The sequence below is a fragment of the Macaca nemestrina genome, chromosome 1, assembly GCF_043159975.1.
Source record: "Macaca nemestrina isolate mMacNem1 chromosome 1, mMacNem.hap1, whole genome shotgun sequence".
In the NCBI taxonomy this organism is placed as follows: Eukaryota; Metazoa; Chordata; class Mammalia; order Primates; family Cercopithecidae; genus Macaca; species Macaca nemestrina.
This window is the reverse complement of record NC_092125.1, coordinates 43665203-43678497: the sequence shown is the minus strand read 5'-3', so window position 1 is coordinate 43678497 and position 13295 is coordinate 43665203. Positions and strand designations below refer to the sequence as shown.

Sequence of the window (13295 nt, the reverse complement as noted above, 5' to 3'; positions counted from 1 at the left end):
AAGAAAGAAAGAAAGAAAGAAAGAAAGAAAGAAAGAAAGAAAGAGAAAGAAAGAAAGAAAGAAAGAAAGAAAGAAAGAAAGAAAGAAAGAAAGAAAGAAAGAAAGAAAGAAAGAAAGAAGAAGAAAGAAAGAAAGAAAGAAAGGAAGGAAGGAAGGAAGGAAGGAAGGAAGGAAGGAAGGAAGGAAGGAAGTAAGGAAGTAAGGAAGGAAGGAAGGAAGGAAGGAAGGAAGGAAGGAAGGAAGGAAGGAAGGAAGGAAGGGAGGGAGGAAAGAAGGAAAGAAAGAAGTTATAAGCATCCTATGTTTGAATCAAAAGTTTTACAATCATTGTATGCCCAATGACTTTTTAAAGTAGTAGAAAAATAATGCAATGGGTACAGGTACTCTGAGTCTCCAGGTAGTAGAAAACACAACTCTTTCCTCGGTAACATGGATGTTATTGGAGTAGAATGCTACTTCAACAGGAAAATCCATTTATAAGGTCAAACTTGTAGAAGTCTTGAGAAAGACATTGTATTTGTCTTGTAAATTTTAATGTGTTTGTGGCCTCTGAGAACAATTTCATAGGTTGTTTTCTTTTGGAAATTAGTTATTTTCTTCTAAGACAAAGTAAGAAAACCAGTTATCCTCCTCTCTATTTATAAATACAGAGAAAAAATACACAACTAAAGCCACGGTGGAAATATAACTATTTTGCAAATATTAGGTTAAAAAATTTCTAAATGAAAATATTAAGAAAAGATTAAAGATTTCTGTCTTTACTAGATTGCTATTCGATGTAAATCTTATTGTAGTTATCAACTAGCAATTGTACCAAACAAATCATATGGTTATAAAATATACTTAAGTAAAGAGGCAAAGTGAATTAAAAGTTCCCTTTACTAAGAATATAAATTTGGTTTTTAACAAATATCTTCTGTAAAATTAAAATTTATCAAGAAAATAATAGAGTGGAAAATTAGTTATTTTAAGAGTTATTCGGTGTGAGTCATTTAAAAATAATGTAAAATACTGAATTTGACAGAATAAGTTACTGTAAAATATCTCCTCATATAAACTTTCAGATTTTATTTAAATATTTTTATTTTGTATCATTTAAATATAATTAATTTACTAAATGTGATCTGCTTAAATATGAGAAGTTTTACCTTTTTGGATCTTATGTTAATTCAACAATAGCTAGCACTTTCAAAATGTTACATTTTTTAAACACCTTCCTTAGCCACATCCGAATTTATTGAATTTATTCATGAAGTTGGCATTAACTTGACAAAAACAAGTGTGTGAAAAGTATTTTACCCTCTATGTATTTTGTATTTTATTATGTGATGGTTGATATATCTCACCTAAAGGATTGCGAATTTCAATCACTGGAGAAGGTCCACTCAAAGACACAGTGACCTCTTTTAGGCTGGGATCAAAAGGAATTCTCCAAGTATTTACAGCCTGTTCCAAATGATCTGTGGATAAGAGGTGAACTTTGGAGGCCTGTACTGCTTCTTCTACCCATTTTAATACCTATAAGAGAAAAAGAGAAGTGTAAGTGTTATCAGAAAACATTCGCAGTTTTATATCATTGCTGTTTCAGGTACTTTGGGTAATCAAATGACTCCGGCACATCCTGGACTAGTGTGAAATTTATTTCAGTCATTACTGAAGATAGGACTCTTTCTAATTCTGGTTAGTGTAGATTCAAAACAAAATGCTGGTTTAACCCATGTTCAAATTTCAAGTTTTCTATCTTGAATAATACATTCGAAATGAGACTACAAAATCAGTGAGGGGAGACACGCAGAGATATTACTGACAGTTTGCTATGTCTCAAGAGATAAGAACCTATTTAAAAACACAGTAGTGCTAACATGTGCAATCCCTTCTTCTATTCTTTCTTTCCAGATTTTATTTCTTCCAGATGCAATTTGTAAAAGAAATCCACTTAGCAAATTATCAAATCCAATTTAACTAAATTGGGCATATTAATTATTGTATTATACTGTAATTATATATAGTGTATTATATTACAGCATACTAATTATAGAAAAATAATTGCAATGTCACTAAAATAGTCATTTTTATAATAAAGTGAATAAGTAACAATATAATGGGAAAAGCACTGCATTAAAGAGAATAGAAAAATATTTCAGGTTAGGATTTAATACCAAGTAGTGTATTCTTGAAAAATAGTCTTTAAAAATCATTAAGAAATTGGGTTATAAAAAGGTGTTAATGCCTCATTGTGAACAAGAAAAACTTTGAATCCATAGAAAGTTTCTGTACTAACAATTTCCCTTTAGACAAATACTGCATGTCTGTACAGGTACTCCTTGGATGATCTTACAATTTTAAGTCACGATAACCTTTGATCACCTCATCTTTCTCTGGTTTATGTATCCCTTAAGACTGCATATCACTATGAAAATTTTCTTTTGTAATGAGGCATAAGACACTGAACAGAGCTGGATAGTAAGCTAAAGTCAAGCTATTAATGATTAAACAAAAACATTTTTTGAAATTTCAGTATAGGTGGTCACATATCAAGTAACCAAGCAATAAATACTGTGCAACATTTTTATTTTCTGTGAAAAGTATTCTTTTATTGTTTTTCCTTTTCTTTCCCTCTAAGGATAAGGGAAGCATCTAAGACTTATCACATAACAATATGAAGCAATCACATTCATCATAAAATAAATGTTTATTGTTCAAGATACTTTTCCAGGTACTAAGTATTGATTACCACATTTTTAGTCATTAGGACTCAGATTTCCCGAATGTTTTGCATTTCTTATATTTTTCATAAAAATTCCTGTCCTTGCTCCAGTATCAAAAACCGTATCTCCTATTTCTTTGTGTATCCAAAACAAAGTATTGTGCTCTATACATGATAAAGGTGTGTATATACTAATGTCAATGAAACTGGTCATAATGGTAATAATACTTATATTCTTATTAAATAAAAGAAATTCATAATACAAGAAATGCTGTTGAAAAAATGTACATAAAATGCCCTCACAGTACTTCCACACAGTAATGCCACATCACAGTGTTTTCACAGTCCACATACTTATATAATCTTAGCTTTCTCCCTCCCCAGCTAAATTCCCTTCCCTTCCCCTAGTTGTTTTGGCCATTGCTGAAGTGTTTCAGCAATGACATCACAGGCAAAGTAAAGTAATCTGACTATGAAAGACAGAAAAGTTTTCTGTAAATAACGAAAGAGGCAAATTCAAACCAGACAGAAGAGAGAATCTGAGCAAGAACACTGAGACAGAGACAGAAGTACTCCAAATATGTTGGGAACATGAGTGACTACATCTGGCTGCAGTGAAGTGCTCAGATAAAAAAGAAGATGAGGCTGGAAGTCTGTGTCAGGACCAGACAATGGATGGTAATTTTAAGTCAGGCTATGACATTTGGATTTCATCCTAGAGATCCCATGAAAATGACTAAAGGGCTTCAAGCAGAGGAGTGACACACTGAAATGATATTTTAAAAAGAAAAATCTGTAGTGTCATCACGGATGAATTGAGCAAAAAAACAAAATTTAATACAACTAATTACCCCATAAATCATATGACGTATTTCCCCAAAATTTAACCTTACAAAGAACATGGAATTTTACATATGAAATAAAACATATTTGTTTAATGAAGCAGATGCCATTTTTGAAAAATGGGTTCTTAATGATCTATCATGCTTGAAGAGAAGGGTATGGATCACTCTGCTTATCAAATCCGTCCATATGACTAGAGACCAGACTGACTGTAACTAACATTGACCATACATAGAACACATATTTTAGTAATCAGAGTGTTGACATTTTTATGTCAACATAAAACAAGGCTGTAAGGGTCTGCCTAACTAAAAAAAAAAAAAAAGAAAAGAAAAGAAAAAAAGAAAGGATTGTTGTTGGTCCTCAGAAAGCATTTGATAAATTTAACTGATAATAATTTTGAGGATAATGTCTGATATAGAGACTGAAGAGGGCAAAGAAGAGAAATTAAACAAATGGACAGAATATCTGTTTTAAGGACAAGACACATAATCTGGTCATAAATGATTCTCAATAGAAAAGAAAAAAAAATAGAAAACAAGTACCACTAGGAATTGTGAGATGTTTCAAGTTTAATAATGAAATGAAATGGCATTAATAAAGATGGAAGTCATTTTTTACATACATCCTTCATTAAATTTATAGTCTATGCCTGGGTGGCTCCACAAATATATCTTTCCTTCAAACCCAATGCAGAGAGGTTATGATATATTGCTGGAAAGCTATCTTGTTGTCTGTTAGTTACACATGAAGGTCCCCAAGTCTTGAGTATTCATAGGAAAATGGAAGCCTTCCTAATTTGGCTGCATGTTTGTGAAGCAAGTGTGTTCAAATGGTACAGAATATAAGCGGGCTTTGGTTTACTCTTAATAATGCTTCCAATTCATCAACATTTATGAGGCTTTCACAAAGGGATTACCATGTATCATAATATTACTTGTTGGGAAAGACATAGTGCAGACTTCTGTCAATAGTCTCAAATCACTTTTTTTTATCTACTTATAAGAAAAATCAAATTGAAAACAGATGCAACTTGTTTTATTAGAAAATACAGATACTACCAATATGTGAATAAAAGTAGATCACTGCAAGCTACAGAATGTACCATAAGTGAGGTTTTTGGCTTCTTAGAGTGCCAGACACAAGAAAATTAAAAATCTCTAATTGTCTAACTATGAGAAATGTTCTCATGAGATTAGAAATCATCTTCTATTATAAAGAAGAAAGAATAAAACTAGAATAATGTGAGAGCCTAAAAATTATGCATTTTTATCAACACAAAAGCTTTTTTAAATCCCTAGATAACTGTTTATACAGTACATTAAAAGTTTTAATGTAAAAATGGTTCTCTGACAATTTGTAACAGTTTATATCTACAAAGGGCCTCCGAGACCATCTAATCCACCTCCTTAATTTGATAGATGAAAAAACTGATATTTCAGAGTTCTTGTACCTTTAAAACATCTAACAAATTGGATTCTGGCTCAACAGTTATATTTTTACGTAAGTCCCTTGTGTACTCTCATAGTTTAAAGATTTTGCGGTCCATGCTACAACCAATACTTAAAAATATATCTACTCAACTCTAAAATAAGATACAATTACAGTTTTAAAGCACAAAACCAGCACACATTATTATGAATGTTAAGACAGTAGGAATAGAAGTGAAGTCAATTTTTGCATACATATTCATGAACCGAACTTGAAGAATAGCTTTGTTTGGAAGAGCATTTCTTATGTTATGCATTACATCTGAATGAATTTCCCCAGGACATCCTTTGTCTTCCTGGCAAGAAAGGGGAAGTATGGTGAGGTGTTCAATACAGTTCTCAATTATGCCTTTATTTGTATTTTGTGGTTGCTGTTATTACTTTTTATCCATCTTTCCTTCTAAATTGTAAGTTCTATGAGGGCAGAGACCATAGCTGATTTGTTTGCTACTATAGTTCCTGAACCTAATATAGTACATGAAATATAGCAGATTCCTTAATTAAATATGTGTGGGAGGGAGAGATAAAAGAAGAAAGAAAAGGACAAGAGAGAGAGAAAATGGAAGGGAGGGAAGAATTTTAAATCAGGTCTTTACCTGGAGTTAAATGTGTGCTAAAAGACAGTATTTTGGCCCTGTGTGCATTTGTGACAGTCCTTTCTCAGCACTGAATTTTCTGCATTGAAGCTGAATAGTTAAAACCTGTACGCATGGTTTTAAATGTGAACATCACATTGTATTGAATTTTTATTTTATTTAGTTGTTTAGCTTAGGATTTTTAAATGCTGAAAATGTCACATAATTAAGCCAGTTTTTAAGAAATGCAAAAATTCATGCATTTTTCTCAGTCACACTTGATAGAGATTTTTCCAGCTCAGTGATGGTAGAAAGTTGATTAGGTGTAGGCCGGGCGCGGTGGCTCAAGCCTGTAATCCCAGCACTTTGGGAGGCCGAGACGGGCGGATCACGAGGTCAGGAGATCGAGACCATCCTGGCTAACACCGTGAAACCCCGTCTCTACTAAAAATACAAAAAAAAAAAAAAACTAGCCGGGCGAGGTGGCGGGCGCCTGTAGTCCCAGCTACTCCGGAGGCTGAGGCAGGAGAATGGCGTAAACCCGGGAGGCGGAGCTTGCAGTGAGCTGAGATCCGGCCACTGCACTCCAGCCCGGGCTACAGAGCAAGACTCCGTCTCAAAAAAAAAAAAAAAAAAAAGAAAGTTGATTAGGTGTAAATGCATCCACCTGACAAGTGAAGCCTGATCTAGAAAAAAAATTGTGTAAAATTAACACTAACACCAGTAAGCACACAGCAGTGCTTATTAGATGTTGGATACTTCTAAAAGTCTTACAATGATCCTCACAACCGCCATTTGCACAGGTACATAGCTACACTTATTTCCATTTTACAGATGAATAAAAACGAGTGAAACATGCCAAAGTTCATAAGACACACAACTAATAAGAAGGCAGCACTTGCCTGTTGGTCCCATAATCTTGTCTTTCACTTTCTATTTTCTGAGTTAGCATTAGGAAAAAAAAATTGACAGTTTTCAAGAGTGAATCTGAAATAATAGCTAGTGAAAAACAAAAATTCAATGCAGGTGTTTTTAAAATGAAATAGCATGCCACACATAATGAATAGATTAGCTGTATATTTTTATCACCATTTTGGCAGCAAATTGTTAAGAGTTACACTATATAAAAATATTAAAGCCTTTAAATCTATATTGTATTTGATATGAAAAAGATTTGCTACTTTTCCAAGACAATCGTTTTGTAGTAAACCCTACATTATAGCAATGGCAGGCTTTACAAACCTCTGACCTGGCTAAGAGAGATGCCCATCTGGATAACCAGTAGAGTCCATCTCTCTGTGTTCAAATTCATTCCTATCCTGCAGTATAGCATGGAACCCATGCTTCCAATTTTGCTTTGAAGTCACTAAGCATTTACTGAGCATCCAGGTGGGAATATGAAGGAGGAATTCAGAGATTTGAATCTGACGTTCATTTGAAAGATTCAGGTCACTGATCTAATGGAATTTAAAGCCATGAATCCCCTTGCAGGCCCTGTCCACAAGAACGTAGACAAAAGAAGATATACATCATCCTGTGAAAATAAACTTAAACATCCACATATAATGGCTCAGAAAAGAGCCTGGGAGCAAGTCTCCCCTTGTTCTGATGCTGGCAAATTTTGGATGATGATTTACTCTTTGTACATGTGCCTATAGATGGCAAATGTATCACTTGTGCCAACATAAGTGTTCTAGGCTTCCAAGCAATTAGATTTCTCATGGTAGATGAATGAGCTGGCATTCAGATTTTTATACAGCACTCTTCTAAGTTTAGTTAGTTCAAGTCTATTCCTGAGGATGGATCCACTCAGAGGCTGACAAATCCAGTGTCATGGTTGGTAGATTTAGCAAATCCACCAAAAAATATCACCACTTGAGACTTTTTGAGAGGATCTTCCCCTGATAATATCCATTTATATTACTCTTTGGGTGTTGTGTGCCTATTTAATTTGGAAAAGTCTATAGTGAGTTTTAACAATAGTAAGTGCTCATAAATAAGTGTGGCTGTTGATGTGTTGTATAGCCATAAACGCTCATGCAAAATAAGAAATAATTTACAGGATTTTTTAAAAAAGACTTTCTGCTGGAACTAAACTTTTACTCAGTTTATACAGAGAATATGGGTTGGAGGAGCTTAGAAATTGGAATGGCATTAGAAAATCTGGGCTCAGTGGGGACTCTAGAGGGGATTAGTGAAAAGAGTAACTCTCAATTTCAACTCAGTGAGCACCCAAAACTTGTGTAAAACGTCCACACCTTCTACATGATGAAAGTTTTATAATACACAACAGCTGAAAAAATAAAAGCACACTTTAGACATTTCTGAACAGTGAAATCATTCCTGTTAGTTTTATTTTAAAGTGTCAAGGTATATTTCATTAATTTATCTTCATAAAATTATTGTGTCAGAATTTCAATGTGTTACAAATGAGAGAGGAAATTTAGCTTGCCAGAAAAATGTTTTATTTAAAATAATACAAATATAGAAAATTTACTTTTATCATTCATGTCTCTCACTGAATCTTTTTTTGTTTGCTTGGTTTTTTTGCTTGCTTGTTTCACATTTTTTTTTTCCTTAATCAACTAAATACCTGTCTATTTTAGAATGGCCAAATCTCAGTGAGTTCAGTTGTTCCATTGAAACTTGCTAGTTTTAAAAGGAAAAAAAGCTATAAAAACACACATACATACATTCATATGCATACATACATACACGTAGATATATATATGTACATACATATATGCCAGTTATGGTCTTATCGCTGGCTACCCGGAAAGCAGGAAAAACTTCAAACTATACTTAGGCTATGAGTAACAAAAACAACTCCTAGTTAGGGAGGCACATAAGCATTATTGATATTACAGGTGCCTAGCTCTGACTTTTTCTCCTCATTCATATCCTTTATTTATTTACCTATCCATATATGCATACACACTCACTCATTTAATAAGGTATGCAGGTATAGTAGTTACATAAAACACTATTGCACATATGTTTGAAATGACTAATCTGGATTCCATGAATGGCTTCAGGGTCATCTATGAAATCCCCAAAATCATTTGCAAAATTATATAGATATATATATATATATGGACACAGTACATGGGAGGAAGGGTCATAGTTTGGTCAGATTTTCAAAGGGAGATGGGAGGGACAGTTTAGAAAACAACTTTACAGAGGTATCCTCTCTTCCATAGAAGTCTTTTACATTTCTAAAACAAAAAAAAATTTATAAAAAAAGTATCTGAATATCTTTTTTAAAATAGATAAGTTAGAGCATGAAATAATTCACACTGCAAAGGATTCCTCAATTCATAAGTGGATATAGGCTCCTTCCAAGTTGTTTTTATAGTTATTAAATAAAAAGTTAAGAGAAGAAGAAACTATGAACTAAAGTATTACAGAGTACTAAAATAATTTTTAATTTTTAGTTACTAAGGAAAGTAGATCCTTATATGTTCTAATCTGCTCTTCCCACCACCAACATATACTGGAAGGACATAAAAATACAAAATTGTCTGGTTTATACTTGACATGTAGAAATCCTATTAGTTCCTTCTAGCATATATAAAGGTTAGAAAAATCCTTCCCAAAAGACCTCAAAATATAGACCTCATTTCAAAGAACAATTTAGTAGGGTCTAGGATCTGGTTTTTAGGTTTAGGCACTTAATTTCAACTGGGATTAGGTCTATTTTGGGGAGAACTTATTCTTTCATACAGATACATATGTATTGAACCCAAAGGCTTTTAATGTCAGTAAAGAAGAATCATTGACTACCCCATTGGCATCTGGAGGCAAAGTGATGCTGGAAACTAAAGCATAACTGGATGGTTGCTTTGATGGCTACCATTTAAACAGCACTTATATGCTAAGCTCCATGCTAAGAATGTTACAAATTTTACCTCGTTCATTTTTTTTCTATATTCTATAAATACTAATATTTACTTTTTCAGTAAATTACAGATTTCTAGTAAGTATAAAACTCAAAAAAGGCACAGGACTCTAAATCCTATTCTCTTAACTATTGTTACATTATAACATGGGGTGAATTTCTTTGTACCTCCATTACCCTTCATTTCTACCTTTGAAAGAAACTTCGACTCCAAGTGGCCCAGAAAAAGAAAGAAAAAAGAAGGAAATAAGGAAGGGAAGAAGAAAGAGAGAGAGAGTTGGGGAGAGAAGGAAAGAAATACATTATAGATTTTGTGCTGCTAAGGGCCTAGGTCATAATCATTTAAAGGTGATTCAACATATTTTGAGTATAATTTTAACTACACAATTAACAAATTATGTCCTGGCTTAAGATGCAACTCCCATTTAGAATATAAATCCATTATCCTGTCATGTGCTTATTGGGTTTAGAAATAATACAGATGAAGTGATTTAGATGCATTAAACATTTAATAGAATTTTCTTGATTAAATCAATTTCCCAATAGAAGTGCTGGTTGAGGCTCCCTTACTTTCAGACAGAAGTTGGATGGGAACTACCAACATTTATCTTCATGACTTAATTGTTCTTAAGCTTTCCTGTTGGTTTGCACTCATTTGGATTGACATACTCTTTAGATACTTTAAGGTATTCAATCAAATTTTAGGCAAGTTTCATCAATTTCTGGGCCTTTCGGCCAATAAAAGGAACCTTTTGTATATCTCTACTCTGATTATGTCTTGATCCTAAAGTGAAGTTCTCAAGATCTCATCATATTCTCCGTATTTCCAAATAGTCTCCTAATACACTAATAATCTCTTCAAAAACAAGGAGCTTTAGGAAGTATACATTCAAATGTCATATAATAGAGCATATAATAGTGCATTGGATATGCAGATAAATTGGAGGATTTCAAAGGTCCAATCATTTCAGACGTTCCATGAGGCATAAATGCTAGTGGCAATATTTCCTTCAGGCAGTCAAAAAGATGAGCCATCTATGTGGACTAAAATTATTCAGAAATACTTTATAGAGATGGTAAAAATGCAACATTATATGGTTTTTAAAATCTGGCACCACGCACAAAAATCTCACTAACACTAACTCTTTCCAGATCCCCTGTAATCTTTATAAAGGACTTTTCGATTTATATAACAACCTTGATTTTACTGGTAACGTTAGCAATAATATAGGTGAATATTCAGCAGTTGCCAGACATCTTTAATAAATTACGGCAAAACTTTATTAGCTCTCACAACTAAATCATCACTCCAGAGATGGTAGTTGGAAACAACTGTACAAATCTTAGAAATCCTATGAGAAAAGAAAAAAGTAAAGCAAGAATCCAAATTTTGGAAATAAATGAAAGCAATGGATTAAATCAGAGAAAGTCAGACTCATCAGTGTACCAAATGGTGATCTAGATGCCTGAGAAAGGGAGAGTTTGAAAGTAAAGAAGAAACAGAGGCAGGAGGACATTTTCAGCACGTTGAGGAAGAGAGGAGGAAAAAAAGGAAAAGAAAAAAGCATCCAACCCATAGGCTTGTTAGGATCTTTGAAATAAATATTGTTTCTATTTATTTTAAATCTAATTATCACAATACATATATTAACAACTCAAGAATGAGACAGATGTATGGCCTGTAAAGGGGTTTCATATTAAGTCAATGAACATTTAAGTATGGTTTCACCAAATAGTGGGTTCTGTGCTAGATACACAAAGGTGACAAAGTATGTTGCCTGCCTATAGTAACTTATAGTGCCAAATTGGAACACTCATTCATTTGGGATTTGCCAACAGAAACTAGGATAACATCTCCTCTCTGTTTTACTACTGCTAAACGGTGTTTCTGAACAGAACTGTTCTGTATCTCCAACTGGAGGGCAACAGAGAGAAGTCTCAGCAAAAGATAATAGAACATAAATGTTCTCCAAAATGCCTTTTCTTCAGTGGCAGATCTGGGTTGTGTGGGCCTCAAGCTTACACAACTGGGAAGTCCTTAGAAAATATGAAATTATGAAGAGTTTCCTCAAGTAAGAAAATAGTTCACATAAACTTCAAATTGTTAAAAGCCAACAAATACTGCAAATCTCACAAAATCTAGAAATTAAGAACAATTTTGTTAACATCTGACAAGAGTCTGTGGCATTTTTTTTGCTGGATTTTTGGCTATATAATCTTTGAATGTCTGCTACTATGACAAAAAAGTTGTAATATTTATATTCTCTACAGAAATAACAGAAAGATAATTTTTATTCTTTTCCAGGAAGCTTCAAAACTTTCAACTTCACATATAGCTATACTTGTGTTTGTAGTATTGATAGAAATTTGGGTCCAAAACAATAGCGAAGATCTCCCCAGTGTCACTGAACACTAAGGAACGTGTACCAGAGGAGAAGTTGAAGTCGAAGAATATAATGGTCTTATCATAGCTTAAATATCTTACTTCTGCCAAATTCCCCCTCAATTTGTAACTCTGTGAACACATTTTTATTACCCTTTTTAGAGCCTTGGAAGGGGTCCACACAAAAGAAGGGCCCTGAAGCTTAAGTTTTGTTGCCTTTAATCGATCTGCATTCACTTCCATTCTTTGGATGACACATTGATTGCAACCCATTTACCACACCAATCAAATGGCGACCATCAATGTCCGATGTTTTTTAGCTGTCTGAAGACCAGTCAACAGTGAGTTTCAATATCTTCTTCACTTTTCAGTAGCTGTAGATACAATAACATTCTTAGACTTAACTGTTGAGTAAATGAACAAGGGCCATTTAAAGTAACTGGCATTAGGTTCTACAAAATCTCTAAAATGAACTAAACTAGATATGTATACCTCTCGAGAGCAGGCTCTGTGGACCTTCTTGTCATCCGAATACTTGCTTCTGAGTTCCTTCCTGTGCTGAAATCTAGGATTTGTTGCTTGGATTCAGGATCTACAAAAGCATTCTGTGGAATTAGGACCAGGGTTCATTGAGACCCTGATCATCACTGAGACCGCTATAAGCTAGGACCCATCTCCCTTGATGTATGTGGTACTTCTATTAAAATAGGTATCTTTCTAGTTAAAAAAAAACATCTCTTTATAGTGTAATTGGTATTGTTACTTTTGCTCTTAGCAAATTTCCAAGCCTTCATTCTTTTTCAGACAATAGACAGGGTTCTGATCTCCTCACTCTGGAAGTAATGGAGTGAACAGTTCAACCTTAGTGAATTTATTGCCCCAGATTACCTGGGAGAAGAGTCACTCCCCACAGTGATTTTGTCTCTGTCTCTCATTAGGCCTAATTAACTTTTAGAATCCCAGCCCCATCCATGTTCTGTTCTCTGTATTACGCCCACAGGTGAAAGTGCCCTCTACAGGGGGAGGTCCACCACTTTCCAGCTTCAGTGCCTATGTCTGAGTGTTGTTGGGTAAATATGAAATAAGGTGTGAAACAGAAGATCCTTTCTATTTTGCAATTCAGTTTTGCCATTAATACTGTTATAATCCCTATTGAAAAAATCTGCTTATTTCCTCCATTTTATAGGATCAACTGGAGGTGTGGGTGGGGTGGATAGGTAATTAGTTTCCTGTAATCTTTAACATGCATAACAAGGAAAAGTAAATGCAAACAGTCAGTCTAGAGGGGAGCAGATGAGTTAAATATCAAGAGGGGGGACCTTATCTCTTAAAAGCTAGCTAATAATAGGAGAGAGAACATCTTTCAGGGATCAAGAGTAGCTAAACTATTTTAGGGGTT

General features: G+C 33.9%; 1 protein-coding gene across 9 annotated transcripts in view; it reads right to left on the bottom strand.

Annotated features, from left to right (window-relative positions):
* LOC105484596 (hemicentin 1) overlaps nucleotides 1-13295 on the bottom strand; it is a 514524-nt gene that overhangs the window by 277238 nt on the left and 223991 nt on the right. For all 9 annotated transcript variants that reach the window (XM_024793708.2, XM_024793713.2, XM_024793709.2 and 6 more), the window contains one exon: nucleotides 1347-1518. In XM_024793708.2, coding sequence (XP_024649476.2) covers nucleotides 1347-1518 — 172 coding nt within the window. The remainder of the gene's footprint in view (nucleotides 1-1346; nucleotides 1519-13295) is intronic.